This window comes from Ips typographus, linkage group LG11 (genome assembly GCF_016097725.1).
Source record: "Ips typographus isolate SLU linkage group LG11, UJ_Ityp_2.0, whole genome shotgun sequence".
NCBI lineage: Eukaryota > Metazoa > Arthropoda > Insecta > Coleoptera > Curculionidae > Ips > Ips typographus.
Window position 1 is genome coordinate 8429111 of NC_138432.1, and position 23461 is coordinate 8452571.

At 35.8% G+C, this 23461-nt stretch overlaps 2 protein-coding genes and 1 long non-coding RNA gene across 3 annotated transcripts in view; 1 reads left to right on the plus strand and 2 right to left on the minus strand.

Moving 5' to 3' along the window:
* Positions 1–18673, plus strand: part of beat-IIIc (beaten path IIIc) — a 92062-nt gene extending 73389 nt beyond the window's left edge. Inside the window, exons 2-6 of the mRNA XM_081989464.1 lie at positions 1297–1502; positions 5153–5288; positions 11744–11950; positions 12026–12223; positions 14967–18673. Of these exons, the coding sequence (XP_081845590.1) occupies positions 1297–1502; positions 5153–5288; positions 11744–11950; positions 12026–12223; positions 14967–15052 (833 nt within the window). The 3' untranslated portion in view covers positions 15053–18673. The remainder of the gene's footprint in view (positions 1–1296; positions 1503–5152; positions 5289–11743; positions 11951–12025; positions 12224–14966) is intronic.
* On the minus strand, positions 9490–10610 carry LOC145735531 (brachyurin-like). Its single transcript, XM_081989465.1, has 4 exons — positions 10451–10610; positions 10184–10398; positions 9892–10133; positions 9490–9839 (listed from the first exon to the last, which is right to left on the minus strand). The coding sequence occupies exons 1-4, from the start codon at positions 10553–10555 to the stop codon at positions 9535–9537; spliced, it is 867 nt and encodes a 288-aa protein (XP_081845591.1). The 5' UTR covers positions 10556–10610; the 3' UTR covers positions 9490–9534.
* Positions 18674–20027: 1354 nt separating the features above from the next.
* Positions 20028–20658, minus strand: LOC145735427 (uncharacterized). Its single transcript, XR_014179670.1, has 3 exons — positions 20447–20658; positions 20333–20392; positions 20028–20280 (listed from the first exon to the last, which is right to left on the minus strand). It is a non-coding gene; the product is annotated as an uncharacterized LOC145735427 (long non-coding RNA).
* Between the last annotated feature and the right edge of the window lie 2803 nt (positions 20659–23461).

Genomic DNA, 23461 nt, shown 5'->3' on the forward strand with positions numbered 1-23461 from the left:
TGGTATTTAAATTACTGGAAATTGCGCAAAATAATAAATAAATTGTTCCTTCTAAAAAGCTTCTTATCAAGACACAACGTAGAAAGAAATTTCTTGTAAAGGGCTCCATTTATATTTCCGCCAGCTATATTGTACTGGAATCAAAACCCTTTTGTCGGAATGTCATTGCTGATTCCTTAAACGTTATATTTTTTTTTTTTTCTATTTAATCTTTATCTTTTCGTTATGCTCGAGTGAACAATTACTGTCGACTCTCTTTTATTTCTCTTTATGTGCAATGCTTTTTAAGTTGTGCGGACCCTTAAAGGAAGCACGACGTCGTCGTCATCGTTTCTTTAACTGCACTGCTTTTGTGTGTTGACAAAATCATCTCCGACTTTGAGATATTTTATTTTTAAATAAACTTTCGGTTGACAGCGGTACACATTTTTAACGATTGGTTTTCGAACAATTTTATAATAATAGTAATAATGCTCGGGCTCGCACAAAAAGCAGCCATTCAACGCGACTGTAATATTAGAAGGGTTGAGCTGATAAAAGGCTTCCGGAGCCTCTATACAAACATGAAACCTTCTTTTGTGGCTTTCATAGCATCAGTCTCCATTATTGGCAAAGAATAATTTATACAATAAAATGTTCTAAATTAGTTTTGTTAAAAACTTAGAATACGGATCATCTTTGTAACAAATTCTGGTTTCCAAGTAATTAAAACACTATTTTGTATTTTACTGATTAAACTATCCTACTAACATTCAAATTAGAAAGTTTACCCAAAATTCTATATCCAGGAGAATTGTTTTCCTATTGGTACTTACAGTTTGTGCTAAACAACTACAAAGCCATTGTAAATTTAAATTTATCTCCGAAGTAAAAACTCATGAGTCGACTTTTCCCATCCTTTCCACGTTAATACTCATTATGAATATTAATTTCGGGGGAAGGTGACAGAAAGCGGGACTGTTTACTTTGGCGATATTATAGCCGTATACGTGTGTGTATAATATGCAAAGCTGAACATAACCGATATTCAAATAAGGGAGGTTCTTGCGAAAGGCTTTGAGGGTTGTTCCGGCAACAGCCCACGGCAAAATGTGTTTCTCTCTTCCTTTTTTGCATTAATTATCCGGCTTAATCGAGTAGCTGTTTTAATTTTGAACTCCTAAAATTACTTGGCCACTATACGAACATATTTATCAGAGCAACAAGTTACGTTTCATTTGATTATTAAGTTGTAATATTAAGACTACTCGTAATAATAACTTTGTCTTAAATGTTTTTCTTTCTTATACTTTTTAGGTGTGATTTCGATGGAATTGGAGAAACTGTTGGTGCCTAGTCACGCAATACGTAATACCAGCGTGACGTTGGAGTGTCACTACAACTTACAGGGTGAAACTTTGTACTCGGTTAAATGGTACAAAGATGGTAACGAGTTTTACAGATACGTGCCACGTAATCAACCTCCGGCTCAAGTTTTCCCTCTTCCTGGAGTTACTGTCGATGTAAGTTTAGTCTTTTTTTTGTAATATCTGTTTTTGCTTTAACCGACATTGTCACACATTTCAAGTCGTTTGATCAAAGTTCCAAAAACTTTCGGTCGGGTTTAAAGTCAATTGCGCTGATATGGACCGCTATCTTTATTTGAGCGAATCGAATTAACTCCCAAACAACTTAAACTATCCAACAGTTAAGCCGGGCGTGATTTCTGCCGGAAGGAATCCTCGGAAGTGCACTTGTACGGGTTTTAATGCGGTGGCGTTAATTTATTTGGGGTCTTCCATCCTAACCGACCCCCCCAAAACGGAATGAAGGACGACATTACGAGACCCCCAACCGAATAACCGAAAGTTATTTAATTGAAGTTGGCAACTCCGCGTTTACATTGTCGCAAAGTAAGCGTAATTTAATAATGCGTCCGCACACGTTGTACGACTCTCTACCATTACCTGGAAACTCATTTTGTCCGGAAGTCTGTTTTGGGAGATTCCTCCGAGGAGTTGGCACGTGAAAAGTGCACGGGATTTCTAGACAGTTTTAGACTCGAGCAAACTTACTCGCTAATCTGCCAGTTCTAACTGCGAAAGGAGTTAAACTGAAAAGAAGTTTCACTAAAATGTATCCATCTTACACAAAATTAACATATAAAATAAACATAAGTATAACGATAATAAAAAGTTCATAAATTTAGTCAAAAATCCAGAATTAATTTGAAAACACAAGGAGAAATTATTCTTGTTATTGAAAGTATAAAAGTTATAAACAGTTGAAATCTCACTGTGTATATGGTAATTGGCGAACGTAAACTTAACCGAAGTCTAACGAAGGGATTTCGAGGCCGTCACTCCGTCCTTTCTAAACTTCTCTAAAGTTGGGGAAGTTAATGCCAGTAGTGACCCAAAACTTGAGACAATACGCGCCCGGCAAATCTCGCCAGTATGACTTGCGACGAACAATACGTTCACGAGGAGGTGTTACTATTTAAATGGACTTTGTATAGTTTTAGACAAAGACTCTTTGTTCCGGCTTTGCATATGTATAATATGCCAACCGAGAAATAAGGAAGAGGAGAAGGAGGGGTGTTTTTAATGAGGACAGTCACCGGCGAATTTAGCTAAAGACGTGTGCATAAAATGACGCTTGTGTTGAAACAAAGTGTGTATCATATATCCACAAATTATGAAAAGTGTTTTATATTTACCCACTTAATCTACACATTTTTGAAGTCGATCCAAAATGCGGTATCGTACGTACAATACGATATAGTTTAGCCTACAGGGGCTCCTCAAATTGCTAGTCTCTGGGGCCTCCATCACGTTTCGCAAAATGTTCCAACATTAACATTAGTTCTTAATGGCGGCAATATCAATGGAACGCGGCCATTACCGTCGAGTTTACAGGCTGCTCCCGCAGACTAGACGATCGTTATGAATATGATGAATTGCTCATTCACCCTGGGCCTTTTTTGCAAGAAAACCTGAAACGGTTATTATTGGAAGGTTTTTTACGATCACTTGCCAAGAATGTGACTGTCTTTTTATTTCAATAACAGTATACATATTGTTACGGTTTGGGCCTACTATGCTCGATACTTCTGAACGAGCACTCGATTCGGAATTAAACCGATGCGCCGCAATATCTGGCCGGGCGCGTGTTAAAGTAGGCCACAGTTAGGAAGCGCCACATCTGGAAGAATCTTTGATATTCGAGGCAATCATTCTAGAACGTGGTTTGCGAATATAAAAGGAGTAGTAGTAGTAATACAAACACGGAGTGTTTTGAAGTGTAAATAAATTTATTAATTATTGAGTTAAATTGACTTTGTGTAAACCCACAGGAAAATCGTGGTTCAAGTCGCAAAACGTAATGCAGTTTTGAACTTAAATATCACACCTCTGTAGATGGCAAAATTTTAGATTTAATTTTTCCCACTTTTATATTTCCAACAAGCCTTCAATTATATTTCAGTCAGTAACTAGGAAAAACTAGTGGGATTAAGCATTGACGAGGCGAAATTAACCAATGTATGGTTTGGCGTCAATCACGAGTAGTCCTTCCGTTATCGAGTCGCCATTTCGAACAAAATATTACCGGCTAACTGGATTTGTCAAATATTATTAATGACGCCCTATAATGCGAAACGAACGTTTATTTTACCGTTAATAAACGTCGTTACGATCTGGTTATATTTTGTCATATTACGCCATTTTGGCTGCGAATTGGATTACGTCGATGCGTTGAGCAGCCAAAAAAACGGCTTATATACTACAATGCTTTCTACTTTTGTCAAAAACCAATATTTAATTAAATAGACGACGTTTTTGTGTTTGTACGTTCGAAACGACTTTTGTTTGATATGGTAATATTGATTTAAGCTGCACATCAACGAAAATAGTAAAAGAAAATTGATCGGATACGTGAAAAGTCTTCAAGTTTAACGATATTAATTAATAAAACTAACCGTTGTCCAGTCAATTATAACAATCAGCAGTATTATAGTTTGAAGAAGGGAGGAAAAAAAGTTCAGTGGTGTGCCACATAAAAAGTAATTACAGACTTTATCGAACATGGAAAGTTTGACGTTAACTCACCGAGGAAAACTAACCGAAAAACCAGTTTAATGGGCGGAAATTAATTTCCACATAGACATTTTGCAGTGCACTAATAATCACTTACCACTGATATTGCAGTCGTTATTGGCCGGTCGAGCTACGTGCCAGCCAACGAAACAATGGAAGAGGCAAAATTGAAGATGACAAACTTTGCCCCCTTTTGCCCACGTCCCTGAAAAATATTTTGTGGAAATTTGATAGACAAAATGTGGCACACGCACATACGTATAGTTAGGCAGTTTTTTGTCTTAAAATTAATTTAGTAAACGACGTTTTTTTGCAACTTAAAAGAAAACTGTCCGGTTGAGAGTCGTTTTTCCAGGCTTTCTAAATTAGATTCTTTGTTTGTACGTCGCTCAAATAAATTCACGTTTTCTCCCAAATTAAACTCCTAATTAAATTAGCTTTATGTCTCTTTTATTGTGGTTTATTTTTGTCGAGGAATTTTAATGAAAATTTTACGTTTCTGTGCGACATTGTTGACTTGATAGCTTTGTATGAAAAACGTGTCGATCGTCATATTAAAAGTTAACATAAACTTACGTTCCTTTTTTGTTAGAACACTTATTAGTTAAGTCTAAATTTATTGTGCATTCAAATATTCAATATGTCATAAAAGAGCGTGGCGTCAAAATATGGCGTATTTTATTCATGACCGGGTGCATTATTGACAAGTGACACATTCGGAAATTCCGCGCCGCTCCGAAGATAATAAATGCGAAACGTTTTATTCAACATCTTGGGGCCCCTCAAACGGTATCGTCAACATTGATGGAGGGGCTTAACTCCATGTTGTACGCTACATTGGCAACGACGACGAACAAATTCAAACATATATGCATTTTAAAAATGCTTCAATTCGACGAGAACGCTTTGAGAGAGCTGCACCAGGTGATGTTCAATGTGGAAAAATGTACAGGTGCTAAATTGCTTTAAACTTAGAGGTGACATTTTGAATAAAAGTACATGCCATGATTATTTTCACTATTTTACTAAATGAACATTTATAACGACTAAAATATACAACAGATTTTTTTTTTCAGTTACACAACTCAACAGAATATTCTGTAGTTCTGTCATCAGTTCAACTGTCCACAAGTGGACTATACCGATGTGAGGTGTCTGGTGAGGCTCCATTTTTCGAAACTGTAACTGAACATGCCCATATGATGGTAGTAGGTAAGTAAAAAAAAAGTATAATAACCAAACTGTCTAATTTAATTATTAATAACAATATTCCATTGACGTTCAGTCTATCTACAATTTTAACCGTGTAATAGAAAGGTTCCTTTATTTGTCATATAAATTTTTTTTTTGTTTTAATTTTTTAAATGTTTCTAGAGAATTAAAATTAGAAAACAATGTTATTTTGTGATGCTTAAATGAGATGAATTTATGTTAAAATAGTAATGTAGCAGTTCATCAACTAGCTGACAAATAATGATAATAAATAGATTAATCAGGACAGATTGGGTACGAAATTTGCGGAAATCGTTAAATATTATTTACCGCCAGGATTGTCCCCGGACAGATTAACATGCAATTTTAATATAAATTGTAAAATCCAAACGTCGATTGTAATTTCGACTATTAAATCAATTCCAGTTTAACTAGGCTTTGCTCATTATGTCCCTCTATTAAGAGTGGAGGTTAAGTGGAAAAGTAATTTTTTTATATTAATTAATGTATATGGGTTAAAGGGCTTAATAGGATTAGCTGGGAGAAAATTATCGTCCTCCCCGTTGGAAAAAAGGGGTAAAAGACGACGGCGGCAGCGTGCAAAACGGGAGAAGACATTTAAATAGATCAAGCCGAAGGATAAACCCGTTTTAAGCTTAACACTTAAAATAAACGACGACAAAGATTGCGATTTAAAAAATCCGACGATGTGAATGAAAAAGCTGGCCGTAATTACTCAATGCCAGAGCAACGCTAAGCCGCGCTGTGTCTTATGTTAATCCCGGCATAATCCTGTCGGGGGCTCCCGGTTCCTGCTTTCCTGCTGCCGAAATCTGCGCCATTATTCACACGTCCTGCCCGGCTGAGACGCGCTTCGGTTGTTTCGTCATCTGTCACTTTGAACGGTCCCCCCGTTAAATGGAAAAATTAAAATTGGCTTAAATGGAAAACGGACTTCCCATTCTTCTCGCTTCCTTTCTTTATTCTTTAATCAGAGATCCAGGCCACACTTTTTTCCCTTCAAACCAACCGTGTCAGATATGTTTTTAATAGTAAAAAAATATAAAGTTACAGCAAAATAAAATTTACATTTTTGGTACAAAACGCGCGTCCAAACTAAATAATTAGCCACGACTGGAAAATCCTTTCCCTAAAATGTTAAAACCTGGACTGCCGCAAAAAATAAACTCACTGCAGATACATATAATGTGATGGCGTACGGACGCCATTAAATCCCCAACATTCATTTTTCACCTGCGTAAAAAAAAATTACCGGGTATAATCCTTGTTTTTTTGCCCGCCCGTTGGCACAGTCATTTTATGAATTCTATTTTACTTCATGCACAAGTTTCTGATGCATGAGGGGATCTAAAAACTCCATACTATTTTCTCCCAATTTCTCAGACATTCACACTTTTTTGAAATTCTTCTGAAAACCAGATGATGACGTAGTTACTTTAGGTTTAAGTGTTTAAGTTATTAACAATTTTAAAGATACAAACTTGGATGTGTCAGACATCTAGACTTTGTCCAATTATTTTAAAAGCACAAGCCAGTCTTAACTCAATTTTGCCCTTTAGGGTTTTACCTTTACGTCCCTAGCGGTCCAACTTTTACTTGGTTGAGATGAGAATGAAAAATCGTCTTTTACTTTTGTTATATGAGAAAACCGTCAAGGGCGTCGGCATGCCAACTATAAAATTCGTCATTCGGAAAGTTTGTTCATTTCAGTATTCAGCATAAATACTAAAACTTTAGAAGGGAGAGAGCGGATTGACATTGTTTCCTATTTAATTTTCGCACTAGGAAAACTTCCACCATTGTTTCATTGTCTTGAAAATTCCAGCTTGTAAACACAAAACGGAATTAAATGGCAACAACTATACTTTGTTGTTGCTCATCTTATAAACACGACGTAAAGTTTAGAGTCTGGTTATAACGGAGTTATTGAACCACAAAGCGTCTAGATGCTTTCAGAAAAATTGAATTGAAGGCTGCTGTGATGATCATATCAAAAAGAAACCGATATAGGATGTGGTAATAAAAGATTGAAGCACGTTTTATGATTGATGGTTTTCTTCGATTCATTATTTATAGAGCTCATATAGGTACCAATATTATTTTTAAATTATATCATTAATAGTTATTTAACCAATAAGTGTATTAATAAAAGCGATTAATAATCGAAATGGTTTCGCGTGAACGCGTTAATAAAATTGAGATTATTAATCGCCAATTAGAGTGGGTTACAAAATTTTTCCGTCGACTGTAGTCACCGCCCTCTGTACAAGAAAGCCAAGAAGGTGCATGCCAAAAATTCCAATATGGCCGAAATAGTGGTTGACAGTTTGCATTTGTTTGTATTGTGAAAATTGAGTTTTTCGATGATTAAATTAATTTTTAAGGTTTAAAGTCAAGACTTGGGATTACTTGCCAAAGTAATTTTTGTTTGCTATCATATATTGTGGTTTATATGTTTATTGTTCTAGTGAAAGTGTAGTTTATGTTCATTTTATTGTGTTACCACTATTGTTATTGTTCCTTCATTGTTCTATAATTTGTTGTTGGTTTTTTAACTTAAATTCTATTGCCTCTACAATATGCCGTCCACTTGTTTGCCAAATTGTAAAAGCAATTTGGTGAAAGGCCCAAAAGTATCAATCTTTTACTTTCCAAAAGACCCTGCTTGAACCCAACAGTGGTTGAAAGCTTTGAACTGGAATGATTTTACTCCCAACACCATACTTAGTGGTAAATACAATATGCTTTCTCATTCAGTAAACTTATTGCCTCTTACATACATAGGTATGTGAGTTACATTTTGAGGCCGCCTGCATTTTGAGAGCAACAAAGGTTTACTCTGAAAAAACAGGACAGCTTTTAGAAGTTCCATTGGCACATTTACATTTTAAAAGAAAGGTCTTGGTAATAATATAAAACCCATTGACCAGTTTTGCTTACCTAGCTTCAAGGATTTCCAAATTTTCTTTGATTGAGCAGTTTTTACATTAGTTTGTTGTACTTTCCAGGACAAAGGGTTCTAACCAAACTTGCTTTGCCTGGACTTTATTAGGTATAAAAAGCCATATCTATACATATCTGGATCAGGAATGAAGCGTTCTTTGATTTTTCACTCACAACTTCTAATCAACTACACGAAAACATTTAAAAAAAAACATATTTTCTACTGCATCTGCATAGGTTTGTGTACAAAACGAAAACCGCTAACGCCGCCATTAACAGTGACATTCTAGGCTTTCTTGTACAGAGCGCGGTGCTGTAGTCTATAATAAATGTTTATTATCCTAAGAAGTTTGAAAAAATTAATTGTCAGTTGTATACGCAACACGGCAAACCGAAATCACAGGCACCTTTGACAATGACAGTGACAGTTAGTTCTGTCGGTAATGGTGGATGTCAACTAAATAATGTGCATCTATTTCTCTCTATTTAATACAAATAAAGAAAGAGGAACATCACGTGACGTTTATTTTACAATTTCAGGTTTTACAACTGTCTAAATTTCATTTAGCAAATTTTGTTAGCTTAATCTGTTTTTTATGGTCACGTAACTGTTTTTGACATATCTCACCTGGCTTTTGCAGTGTTGCAAGCTGAAAAATTGCATTATAAACTTCGCGTTTTACATTTTCAACTTTTGCAACTGAATCTTTATCGATTGCTGTGGATAATTTAAGAAAAAGGCGGAAGTATAAAGCAGTAGCGAGTAGGCAAAATGGCGGTTGTTAATGCTCCCGCTAATAAGTCTCGAAAGACCGCAATGCATTATTCCATTCCTTCGTCGTTTTGAGCTTGACTCCGTCTTAGCTTAATGGAGCTGGGTTGGAACCGAGCGCGCCCGCATTGTAAAGTTGAATTTATATATTTAAATACACGTCCTGCTGTTGCAGGAATAGTAAATCACCGTATTAGAACGTTCCTCCCTTTCTGTGTCTCTTTTTCCTTTCCCCCCCCACCTTTAACCCCTCTAAAAAGGTGAATGCGTAGTCGTATCCCAGTTTTGCGAAAATGTAGATTCAATTAAAACCTGTTATTTTCCTTGCCAGTTAATTACTTATTTAGTGTTTTAGATCACTATACAAGTACAGAGTCTGGGATAATAATTAAAAGAAAACAGGACCGCAATATAAAATTGGTTGTTGCACTGGTATTTTCATTAGTTATACAAAAAACAAAACACTCATAAACCGACACGATTTATTGCAGGGAAATAAAAACAATGAAATTACATACGGGCAACAGATTCTTCGATCCAGTCAACAAAATGAGACACCCTGGCGTAGGCAGTAGGGTTTTGAGCTTCGCATTGAGCACTTCCGAAAGAGACAATACCAACTTGAAGTCCGTTGACGGTCAAGGGACCACCAGAGTCACCATTACATCCGCCAACTACGCCCTGACCAGAAGTGCAGATGTGTTGGGGTTGGACGATGACACCGAAAGTGTTTCTGCATACGTCGTTTGAGATGATCAACAAATCGACACGATTTAATTCGGAGGCGATGCTGTTGCTGGCATCGCTAGTTCTACCTAAAAAAACGAAAAATAAATTCCAGTTCCGCAGTACAATGGGTTTACTTACCCCATCCAGATAATACAGCAGCTGATCCGGCAAAAGTCGGGGCATCAGCAGGAGCCAAAGGCACCAACTGAATTTCATTAGTCAAGGTAACAGGAGACAATCTGACCAAAGCGATATCGTTTTGCAACAACAGACTAATCCATCTGGGGTGCACAACATGGTTGGTGGTGATTTCAACCCTTTGGGTAGGTTCGGTAGTCAAAGGACTGTGAGCTCCGAGAATAACTTGAGTTTGAGTGGCACTAGAAACATCTCTTATTACTTGCTGCTAGCTGGCGCTCAAAATACAAACCTGTCAACACAATGAGCAGCTGTTAAAACAACAGTGGTGGAAATCAAGGAACCACCACAGAATCCGGAGTTATTAATGATGAGGGCAGCTTGATAAGGGATAGAGTTGCGAGGAGCTACGGTACCACCAATAACCCTGCCACCAGGCACCAAAGGTTCATCGCGAATCGTAGGAGCGTGCAATATGTCGATGGGTTTAATATCGAACGTGTCAATCTAACCCCAAAATACATTTGCCAATTTGTTACCAAAACATTTCACAACTTACGCTCTCCAAAGCTGGGGAAGCCAGGCAGCTACCCAAAAGGGCAAGACAAATGCAAGCAACTTTCATAGTGCTATCGTCGAAAAAAACAACACAACTGACACTCATTCACCCATTGCAGACTGTTTTTATAGTATTTTAAGTGTCTTAATCGCTCTTCAAAGTGATGGATTAAAATCCCCTTCAATAAATTCTAAGGGATTCGCCACAACAAAGAGAATAATTCTTGCAAGATTAACAAATCGACTAGATAGTAGTAGTAATTAATTACACTGTCTAACCCGGAGTAATGATGGATTTTTAAACTGCGTTTCAATTATTTTTAGTAAAACACAACTGCAAATTTATTAGTTCCTAAAATCAAACAAATATCAAAGTTCTTTGTTTGGCTAGGCGATTAAATTGCAAATGTGTTTACCCTTAGATAACAGAGCACTAACCCTAAGTATATTAAGTTTGCTGTTCTTTCTCATTTCAGACTATAGGTAAACAAGTTGGGATTTTTCTTAAAAATAGAACAGCGGCAAATAGATCACCTAAGACATCTTAAAATATTAAAAAAATGCAAAGCAATCCCAGATCGCTTGATTTCTTTTATATTAACTATACTCATTCAGTTCAAAACCAATACAAAAATCTCATTTTTATAAATCCTCGTTATTTGGTTTATTGACTGTTTACTGATTTGAACAACTTTGACTTTAATGTCCTAAAACTGTGTACTACACAGAATAGAATGTTCTGTTCAAGTCAGTACTTCGGGACGTTATTGGGCTTTTTTCTCTAATACTGACTATGATGATAAATTTAATTTATTCTACTTTTAGCCAGTAAAACTGATGATATTTTAACTGTAAATTATAATGAAAGAAAAGCAAACTGATTGAAACTGGGTCCACTAAATCTGCATTCGCATCGAGCAAACAATAATTCCCAACTAACAGATTATCCGAGTCCTCTTTAGAGAACATTCTCGTAAACAAACACGAGTTTAGAACGTGCTTATTCCGCATACTGAATACCGAACCGCGGGGCACATTCCCAACGGCCCAGTTGTAAAAGAAGTTACGATACGGTTTTTCATATTTTTTCCCCGTCGAATCATTAACGACCTAAAAAGTTATAACGGACGCCGACATCTGGCTGCTGCTACTGCTTTTTTGTGTCAGAATATGGGTGTGTGTTATTTTTCCCGATCCGATTTATCTTGTTTCCTCTTTTATGGAGATTACTCTCCCCAGTCAATGCATAAATGGAAAACGTTGGTTTTTTGGGCTCATTTTCCCTCTTTTGCAGCGTTGCCAAAAGCGGGACCGGAAATCACCGGAGGACATCTGAGGTACAATCCAAACGACCTAGTGAACGTTACGTGCACAACGAAGGAATCGAAACCAGCTGCTCAGCTACACTGGATGATCAATGGAGAACCGGCCGATCCTAAGTACGTCAAAGGGCCATACAAACAGTTTGTAGGCCGGGAAGGACTGGAAACTACCAGCTTAAGTAGGTTAAAAATTAATAAAACAAACCCTAAGAACCTGTAATATGTTCAATCTGGATCTATAATTTTTCTTGCAGATTTGCAGTTTGTAGTTCAGCAGAAACACTTCAAAAGAGGCAACATGAAACTGAAGTGCTTGGCCACCATAGCAACAGTGTACACCACCAACAACGAGAAAAGCTACGAGGGTGAGAGGCAAATTAAGGGTGTGATGTTGGCCAGCAAGGAAACAACCACCCTGTCAGGATCGAGGGCGGATAGTATGCATTCGACTGGTAAGTCTCGCAAATATTTAATCAGAAACTGGATTACAATTTTTTTTAAATTACATTCCTTATTACTTTTCCATTTAAAGATTAATTATGATTGATAATGCCAAAAAACTAATACCGTCCCGTACCTATTTTAGACCACGCTAATCCATGTGTATGTTTAGGATTTCATATTATCTCATCGGAAAAGTATAAACATCACACAGGATGAACAAAACGAAATTGAGAGTGTGATTTCATTTTTCTACATCAGTAGATAGTATAAACAAATTTTGGAAGATGTGTCGTGTCGAATTTCTAGTGGCAACCAAAACTGCAAAAATTCATAATCCGGATTTAATGAAATCCTAGTTTGCTTTGCTAAAACAAAAAAAAAACTTTGGCAGCTAATGAATCGATCACAGCTATTCAAGAGCAACACAGCAGTTTCGGAAATACCTATTTCCGTTAGCTGGCACAGCTTTGTAGCTTTAAGACTTAATTAAACAGTGTATCGATTTCAGCTGTTGTGTAACTAGCTATAAGTACTATGTTTGTTGTGTATGTTAACTGAATATACGGGGAGAAAAATATAATATTAAAACCAACCGCAGACGTCGGCGAATTTGGTTATCGGTGAAAGCACGCGACAGTAAAATTTCGACGGTTCGTCATTTTGCCGTTTTGTTTTTGTGGTGGTTGTTGTCCGTTCTCTTTATTTCCCGCAAGTTCGAGGGCCGCAAATATAAAGGGAGTTTTTACGCGTACATAGGCCGAGCTCGGGCCCTAAAACTTATTTACCGCCCTCGGCTCGATGTGTCAGCGTCGAAACGTTCCAGGTCCCATGCAGACGATAAATTTTTTAGTAGGCGGATGGTGCAATGCAGAAAATTTATTTATGTACGCTTCTGGTCTTATTTCGCGAACACATCCTTTACTGAATTATTTACCAGCCGGACTGATAAGGTAAATTGGTTTACGATGCTTTTGATTTCCGACTCGAACTCGCAACTTTCCTCTTACGTTTCACTTCGGCAAAGGTTTCCGGTTTTATAGTGGAAAAATTTAAGGGTCGAGGTCTACGTTACCGCTCCCCAAGGAATAAAGTCGATTTACTTCCTATGGACGGGGAACGATTTTATCAAATACCAAAAAGAAAACAGTTTGTAGCTCAATTGTAAAATTTAGTATATCCGAAAAGGAAATGATAACCCGACAACACTGGTAAAGCCACCATTTAATAATTCTTACTTTTAATAGATATTTAAACTACAAATCCAATCAGCCAATAATGGTAAAAAAAGGTATTGTAAAAAGTTTATTTGATAGAGCCAAAATTATTTGCAATAATGAACAATTTAATAAAGAAAAATTATTCATTAAAAATGTTCTAAAAGAAAATGACTATCCTGAAACATTTATTAATAAATGTTTTAGGGATTTAGAACATCCAAAACAATCTGGAAATCAAAATCAAATTTTACCTTTTACTAACCTTTTTATTCCTTACATTCCAGGTATTTCTGACAAAATCAAACGAATAGCTAAAAAATATAACATCAGAACAATATTTAGAACTCAAAACACATTAAGATCACACTTAACTAAAACAAAACCTCACAATGAAAATGAATCTACAAGAAACGTGATATATAAAATTCCTTGCGAATGCAATCAATTTTATATTGGTGAAACCTCCAGACCTTTAAAAAAACGTATTAAAGAACACCAAAATTATTTAAGAACTGGAGACTTTCACAAATCTAATATATGCCAACACGCGTTTGATAATGATCATAGAGTCAAATGGAATGAATGTAGTATCATAGACAAAGAAACTTTTTCAAAAAGACGTAAAATAAAAGAAAGTGCATATATTAGATTAAACCACGACTCCTGTGTTGCTACATCCTCTATTAATATTGACCAAACTTGGTTAAATATTCTAGAGGAGGAGATAACACTTGGTCATATCAAACGAAACTGAAATTTCTTGTAATTTTGTTTTCATTATAAAACCCACCTTTCACTACAACAATAGATAACCTTTCCTACTGGAATGACAAAAGTCAAAATTTATGTCAATTTTTATTGACAAAACCCTTCTCAGAGTTCCAAATTGAACATTATCAGGTTTAATATTTATTAAGTTGTTGTTTTCTGTGTTCTGCCGTTGTGTTCTTTCTTTTTTAGATTCTCTGAAGACGGTGGTAGATTTTCCACCGAAACGTCAGGGTTTTTAGGTAACAAGACCGAGCCTAAGTCAGTGGTCTTGTGTTGGGACGACTAGGTTAATGTTATTTTCAACTTAGTTGAAAATAGTGCGAAATTCTATTTTCCCAACAAACCTATTTTGTGTGAGACAGAAGACCCAATAAACAAAGAAAAAAATGAGTAACTCGTCTCAACAAACATATAGAACATATCTCCAACAATTCTTACTTTATTGTTATTTTATTATTAAAGTTTTAATAAGAACCACACAGAAAATGTCATATCACTCACATAATTTCTTTCATTGTTTGACAATATAGCTCCTCTCTCCTTACAGTATTTGAAATGTATACAAAACTACAAGATTAGGTTTAATTTTTCACACCTGTATTTTTTCAGTTCATAATATTTATGGAAACCGTGAAATCAGACGCTCTATTGGTCAATTCCGTCATTTCTATAGAAATTATCCTAAGAATAAATTTATTCGGAAGTGAAAGTACCGGCTCTTAATGTACTTTTGTATTTTTAAAGTATCATTTTTTTGTTGCAGGTTCCGCATCCACCTTCATCACCAAAACAACGTCAGTCACGAAAATCACGATAATTGCCTGGCTATGTTTAAAAGGGATAATTTAAATATTTCATCCAAGTGGCGTGTGTGTTTCAAAATTACTAATATTAAAACCAAACAAAGCCAAAGACTTTACGTATAACTCGATTATTTTTTAAAAAAAGGTATATAATATCACTTAGCTAGGCTAATCTAGATTAAGTGTACATTTCTTGCTCACGTTTGTAACATATTTGTATTTTACAAAAAAAATGTAAAAGGATTGACGTATTGAAAGGTTTTAAAAGTTCTTTCTCTATTCGGTGCATAAGCGGCAACTCTTGTTTATCTATTTCCACTGTAAAGTTTGGAATATTGAATTTATCGGTGCAGCAGTTTCGAACGGCACTAAATTACATCCAATCTCACCGGTTAACTAGAACTTTGGGATTAATTATTAATCGACCAGTTATCGTGTATTGTCTAATCCCTCATCCCCTCTCCCCTTCCAAAAATGTACGATTATGCTTTTCCGTGTACGCAAAAAACGATTTTTTTTGCGTCCATGACACGCGTGTCATAAAAACTCGATTTTTATTAATGTACCAATAACAGCGCCCTCTATATTTCCATGTAACCTGCCATTACGTCTTTGCTCACCCGTATATATACGTTGCGGTTTATTGATTGGACCTGTCAGTCGCGGATAAAAAATGAGTTTCTCTAACGCTTTTTACGACTTATTCAATTTTTATGAGCCGATATATTTTTATGCATAGCTCCCGGCTATTTTCCTCATGTAATGCTCGAGCGCCGTCATAAATCTTATTATTCTTCATTAAGTCGATTCCCCTTAAAATAAATGTGCCCACCATATCAAAAATTATCCACCTTCCCCTGCTAGACAACGTGTTACCATTTGAGTAAGTGTAGCACGTCCATGCAATTAATCCCGGTCAAAAATCATGTTGTAAGTTCTTTCAGTCAAATTTAGAAGGCCATTCATTATTACTTACTTACATTTCCAAGTTCTTCCTTTAATATAATTAATCAAAAATGTTGTTAAATAACTAACTCAGGGTGTCCTAAATTATTAGTAACAATAACTTTAAAACAGTTTAAATATCACTAAAAACAATCATGGATTTATCAATATTTCTAAAATAGCTAAAAAAATTTAGTTGTACAGGGTGCTGCATTTTCGATGGTTTTACGGGGAACAGAGAAAACGGTAATAGATAGAAAAAAAGTAGCATACGTGTTCTGATCTCTTTTTCTGAGCTGAGATGACTGTCGAAAAGTGGGCGGCGCAAACTTCTTTTTTTTTTCAAAGATACGGGGGGTTTTCGAAAATTGGTAATTTTTGAACCTCTTCTGTAGTGTCAGTTGCTCTTAAAGTTATCAAAAAAGGAAGAACGGTTTCCGGTAGAAGTTTTCATGTAGAATCCAATGGCGTAGTCAGTTTTTTTCTATTACGTTTAGTTTCTGACATATGACAGTAAGTTACATTTTTTTAAATGGAATATCCTATATATTTTTACGTCATTTAATTCTGTTGATTTTTACCTTTTCAACGGTGTATTACAACATATAAATTTGTAGAGGTTAATCCTGTTATTTTAAAAAAAGACCTTTGCTAAGCTAAAAAAAGACCAATATCTAAAATACCAAACAAAATCGGAAATCATATAAACTAACACATCAGAAGATTAAATATTTTTAATAAATCTTATGAAATTTCTAAGTTTCAAACAGTTCTACCGTCACTTTAATAAGAAAAGTGGCCATTTCTATTTTCTACTATTTTTAAGGTAGAAGTTGAAAAAAATGTTTATAAACGACATGTAACATGTTAACATGAACATAACCAAATTTTGTTTCGACTGTGGGTATTTTTATACATATTTTTTAGCACTTTTTTGTTAAGGAAACGCTTTTTTTCTAATTACCAAGATTAACGTTTACAAACTTATATGTTTTAATACACCGTTGAAAAAGTAAAAATCGACAGAATTAAATGAACTAAAAATGTATAGGGTGTTCCATTTAAAAAAATATAACTTACTGTCATGTCAGAAACTAAACGTAATAGAAAAAAACTGACTACGCCATTGGATTCTACGTCAAAACTTCTACCGAAAACCGTTTTTCCTTTTTTGATAATTTTAATAGCAAATGAAATACAGAGGAGGTTCCAAAATGACCAATTTTCAAAAGCCCCCCGTATCTTTGAAACAAAAGAAGTTTGCGCCGCCCAGTTTTTGCCAGTCATCTCAGCTCAGAAAAAGAGATCAGAACACGTATGCTACTTTTTTTCTATCTATTACCGTTTTCTCTGTACCTCGTAAAACCATCGATAATGCAGCACCCTGTACATAGTATCATTAGATTGCAGCATTTAATAAAACGCTTCAAATTTAGGACACCCTGTATAAACGACAATTATCAAAAGTAAATGGTAAAATTACATCGAATAGATTCCAATTCCGATAACAACCGGTATATTTTATATTGTAATGTGTATATAGTGATTTTTAGATTTATTATATTATATAATCTTATGGTAGGTAAAGTCCGTCCTAGGGCTAGTAACAGCGACGTAATAATTGTCATTCCTGTTCTATTACATGTGAACTGAATGAATTGAATTTTTAAATTCGTGATGGATCAACGTCTGTAATTTGTGTCATCTGATCCACATATTTAAAAAACAAATCGGTATCACGTGACTAACTGTCAAATGACTTGCGCCGAAGATTTTTCTGAATGCAACACTGTGCGCGACGCCATTGAAAATTGTCAATTTTATCGAATGTTTTTCCAATGTATGTACGTCAGATTTGTGATCCTCAGTTTCAAATTAGTAAAAATAGTCACTTTGTACACAATTATGTTCACTTTTCAAAAAAATCGTCTATAATTCGCTTAGTTGAAACATTCTGTATAGACATACACCTTATGACAAAGTAAATAATGAATGGAGCTATCACGTAACGTTGAGCGGATGAAATAAATGTCAATGTCACGTCACAGTTAATGTCGTCACTGTCACTTCTCCTGGGACAGAGTGTAGTAAATTATTTGACTTACTGATGGTAAGGAAAAAAATGTGAAAAAATATGTTAAAACGGGCTGTGTATAGATTTTTTTCGGTTTTGTGAATCTAAAAACTAGTGTAAAAATTAAAACAGCCTTTAGGTTATTATTACTAACTATCAGTTTTAAAAATGTTATTAAAGTCAATTAGTGCCGTGTGTATGTTAAACATCCAGAAATTATTTTGTTGTAAAAAAATCCTGTGATCGAATGTTATTCTTGAATATTAATTTTTTAGAAACGTATAAGAGTAACGGCAATTTTTGTACATAATTACGGTCGAAAAACTAGGGCTGAGGCAACGAAGAATAGCCCCCGTTTTCCAGCCATTTTTGTTTTAAGAATAAAACTCATATCGGGGCAAGCAAAAATATAGAGAGAATCATTGTCCTCGTATATGGCTTTTATCTGTAACAATATTTCATTAAATGTAAATGTAAATTTATATAAAATAGGATGTAAATTTTGCTGTAACGGTAATTACTATTAATGTTACATTGATTCCAAATTTATCCTCCAGATATTTGAATTTCTATTCATTTAATCAAAAAAAAAAAAAACGATATTAATTCGTGTATTTTATTTAACAAAATAAACTGTTTTCACTGTAATGTCGATTTTCTTTCTGTCCCTTAAGCCTGATAGACGAAGGTCCACGAGCAAATATCAGAAAAGACCTTAAAGAAACGTCCGGAAAAATGCGGGGACGATTATTAGTTGTCATGCTTGAGCCCGTTTAGGTTGAAATGATCGATGGTCCAGACGTTCGGTCTGTGTTTGTTCTGATTCTCAACGATCAAACCGAGCAAATATGACAATCGGAAAATGAGTTTGACCAACGACAATTACTCAAAGCCGGAGAAAGGGATAAAAGCACCGTTAAAACTCAAATATCCTCGCCAAAACCTTACGGAACGATCTTAGATGACAAAGGCGCGAAAGACACTCTATAATGTTCAGAAGCTTGCCAACGAGGCATAACCGACATGTTTGAAACACTTTAGTCGTCAGTTTTAATATAAGCAAAGTTGACAAATGCATAGATTTACTTATGCCAGTAAAAACTGCTGTGCAAGTAAATTTGCACGTGTAAACATCGAGTTGCATGCAAGTAGTATGTATGCAGAGATTCAACTTGCATGCAAGTGTAAACTCTCCTTAAGTATTTTTGAATAAAAAATGTTCTACGTTTTATTAGTTGAAAGTAAATTAGTAATTTTTTTCTGTTAATGGATTTTAATTTTTTTGTTTTAATCGAATTTTTCGCTCTAGTCAGCAAATAAGTGAGGATTTCATGTTTAGCGTATTTTTTCTGCACGTTTCCGATTTTTCCGGCCGGGCCTCGACTAATTGGTTTCCGAATAAAACAACCGAAAAGAGGATAGAGATTTTGCTCCGGTACGAAGTTTGTGCGTCCGCTTTGAAGCGGTTTAAAAAGGCTAAAAATTTCGTTAGCGGGGGTTTTAATAAGTTTTCGGTTTGGCAACGGCCACATGTTGCGCTCGTACTAATTAAAAATCCCCAAACCCCCCATAATATATACGTGTACAAACAAGACAAAGGTCGAATCGCCGAATAATGTTAAACACAAGGACAATTAAACGGGACAAACCGAAGTAATAAAGAGGTCCTGGATAAAGTCCACCCCTTCAACCCCTCCTCCCCGTTAAGTAATTAAAGCCGGCAACGGGTAGCTGGAATAGCTGAATTCAGCTGCATAACAGCTTTGTCCGTATTTCAAGTGTTAGCCTTAGGTGAATCCGCGGTTAGGCAGGTCGTCGGGGGTAGAATTGGCTAAATTACCGTCCCTGTGCAATTTATGTTTCAGTTGAGAGAATTAACATCTACTAAGTCCGACTGCATCAGTGTTACTGTTAAAATAACTCTCGATGTAGCGACAGAATTCATTGTATGGAATGGTCAGGCTCTGTTTAGAAATTATTTACCAAGAATAGGCCAACACGATAAAGTTCCAATGCACAGCAAAGGGCATATTTATGCATAAACGTTAATTGAAAATACCAAATAAAACAATATACATTTTAAATTTTCTTAATCTAAATTTTAACTTCTTGATATTACAAAACTATGAAATGTTATGTTATTTAGTCTACAACGGTACGACATTTTCCACTTTTATCCCTTTTCTGATTTGAATTTGGACAACCCCTAAGAGGCACATCAGTCAACGAAGTAGTCCGAAATGGTATAGTGGTATCTGAAAATCACCAAATTTTAGATTAAAATTTCCTAAAAAAAAAAATTGATACCATTTATTATGCTTTTTTGAGAGAGGTTGGTGGAGCTCGAATTCAAGCTTACTTTCCCATCTGTAACAAAAATCAGTTAAGAACACTGTTTCTTAAATAGAAACAAAAACTTACCAGACCAAATGTTGGTATCGTTATCAATAGAAGAAAGCTCAAGAGATATTCCAACTAAACACGTTAGCACCAACACTGCGAGATGCATTTTTGGTTATTGGTTAGATTCTGTGTGTAAGCAAATAGTCTGAGAAATGCACACAGGATTGTTCCAAATTTTTTCAGCTTTGTGACTGGCAGTAAATAGTGCTTCAATCCGGCACTGTCTAGAAAACTATATACTAAAGACTTTACGCTGAATGTTTAATTTGCAAACACTCGAAAACTGGTTTCGGAAATCTCAAGGTTTTGTGGGCGAGTTATCTAAAATTACACCTCATGGGACTGTAGAATATTTAATTTAAATTATGTGGTAATACATGGCAAACAAAACTGATGCTTAATCTAGTCTAGCCATGGTCAGGACTTGTGGATTATTTTATCAAAATAGTTTACGTAGAATACTGCTAGTGTTCTCAGTGATTTGAATTGATTCGTTTGGGTGTTTCTGTTCCTGTTGTTTACCAATGTATATCAGGCGGTTACGTCTTCAGCTACTTGTTGGATGTTGGAAAAAGAGACAAAAGTTTCAAAACGATAAAAATACTAAATATAGTCAGCAAGCCCTAAAACTGAAATAGTCCGTCCAAAACCCAAAGATAACGACTTTAGAGAACGAAGGGAAACTAAGAGACGAATCGACACGAAAACTTCAGAGGGCGAATTTAATCTGGTAGAGTCGCGCGTGTTTGTGGATTTTCAAGTAGCATTTTAGGTATTCTCGGTGGGTCGAGTCATTAGAGACGAGAAGCGGTCCTCACAAAGGATAACGAAGAGCCGTCCATAAAGCCTTCTTTGATAATGGAAACGGGATTAGTTTATAATTTCGTTACCATCGTCGCGGTAGGTCCGGAAAATTTTTTATGCAACGTTCCGCGCCTGAAATTTCGAATTAAAAAAGTTAATTGCCCGACGGCCATCTCGCCCGCCTCGAATCGTAAAAATTTACTCTTTTGGATTTTTCGATGGCTCAGCTGGCAAAAATTTTAAATGGGAATGTGTTGGTAATACAGTGTATTACCAAAGAAAATGAGAAGTCCTAAAAGTATAATTATTTTCAAAACGAATTATCAGTAAAATTTAATTGCACTATTCTGGTATTACACACTATATTATTATACATTGTACATGAATTGTGAAAGTTAGGAAGAGCTACGATCATTTATATAGAGAGATCCAACAAAAAAGAAATATTTATTCTTAATCAAAACATTATCATCTTGTAGCAGTAAGATTCAGTTAAGGCTAATTTCACGTTACAAATCATAAAATAACAAATTTTCTCACTTTTACGTAGGGCCGTCTTAATAATTCCATTCGTGCAAATGCAGCATTAAAATTGCACTTTGAAAATTTCCCTAGCAAGCGCGCTTTCGCCTTTTTCCCCAGTGAAAAAAAAAGAGCACAAAGAAAAATAACTAGTTTCCGCAGTATCAAGTCCAAATTAATTTTGCATAGTATTTCCGGGCACCGGAAAGGTAAAAGAACGAGAATGTAGCAAAGTGAGGCAATAAATAGGCTGAAATAAAAGAGCTTTCCCACTTTGCAGGCGCGTAGGTCCGCGTTTTGTGTTGTTCGTTTCGTTTTTTTCGCCGCTACTGGTAGCTACAATTAAACCGCCCCAGTTTACTTACGGCAACTCTAAACTTCACTTGGTTTGAAAAGAAAAAAAACGACAAAATCGACCGCCTTTGGGCTCGAAAAACTTTTGTCAAAATAATTTCGTGATTTAAAGCCACGGAAGGGCGACAATACCCTCCCCCTTTTTCACAAACGTTTAGAAAAACGCCATTAATTTTTCCACGAGTTGTCGCGCCGAAATGCGTGGCATTTTCTCTAAATAAATGGTACGGAATGTAAGTGGGGAAACCGACACGATTAGAGGTTCAATGATAACAAGGTTGGTCGTCGAATAAAGGGGGGAACAAAGGCGGTCGCCGAGGAGATAGAGCGGCCTCTTGTTACGGCCCGAGCCATTGTTTTGTTGATAAATGAATCGTTTCCTAGATCTCAGATTAAGTCTTCAAGAAGGAACTAAAAGTTTTTTTTATATTGGTCAAGGATTGTCATTAACAAAAACCGAATTTTGTAAACTGCTCTTACACGATTGCTTTCGAAAACTGACAAACCTTGTGATGATCATGAAGCTATAAAAATTACAGTGTGGAACAGGTTTGTTGAAGTATTCGAGACAAGTCGTGATTTTTAGCCATTGTTTTGACAGTTGTTCAGGTGACTGTCTAATTAAATAGTGTATCAGTATCACGTGATTGCTGTCACAGACGTCAAAGTTCACTCAACCAAAACATGAATCTGTTGTTCGAGATGACGTGTTTTATAGCTTTGTGAACCGTAATTTGACTGTCTAGGTAAATAGTGTTCTAGTATCACGTGACAAATACCAGAAATGTCAAAACTGATAAACTTTACCCAGTTTCGGCATGAAGCTTAAAAATCACAATATACAGGTGTGGTAAATCCAAAAGCGACCATAGGAAAACCGTGTAACGGACAGAGAAACGTAGGTAATTGCATGTGCGAGAGAAAGACAGAAAACGAAAAAAATATCAAGTAGGCTATATTTTTAGCGCGCGGTTGCCAAACGCCGTAAGTATTCAATACCCTCGACAAACTTACTTACGGCGTTTGGCAACAGCGCGCTAAAAATATGGCCTACTTGATATTTTTTTCGTTTTCTGTCTTTCTCTCGCACATGCAATTACCTACGTTTCTCTGTCCGTTACACGGTTTTCCTATGATCGCTTTTGGATTTACCACACCTGTAGAATAGTTAAAAGCTAGTTAGCTAAATTCCTAACCAAAATCAATGTAAACAAAGGGAGAAATGACAGCTGGAATGCCCGAAACTGTTTTCAAAACTGACCACCAGAGTATCTCTTACCTTGAAACGCCAATAGGCTTCTGAGCTTCTTAAAAACTGCCGGTGGTTCAATATTGAAGTGGTTTCGTACTGTG

What these genes read in the sequence shown, in the direction of transcription:
- LOC145735531 (XM_081989465.1), bottom strand. Translation starts at nt 10,555, where the DNA reads ATGAGTGTCAGTTGTGTTGTTTTTTTCGACGATAGCACTATGAAAGTT. An exon ending in CTTCCCCAGCTTTGGAGAGC is followed by an intron (nt 10,399 to 10,450) that starts GTAAGTTGTGAA and finishes TTTTGGGGTTAG; the next exon opens with ATTGACACGTTCGATATTAA. An exon ending in GCTGCTCATTGTGTTGACAG is followed by an intron (nt 10,134 to 10,183) that starts GTTTGTATTTTG and finishes AGATGTTTCTAG; the next exon opens with TGCCACTCAAACTCAAGTTA.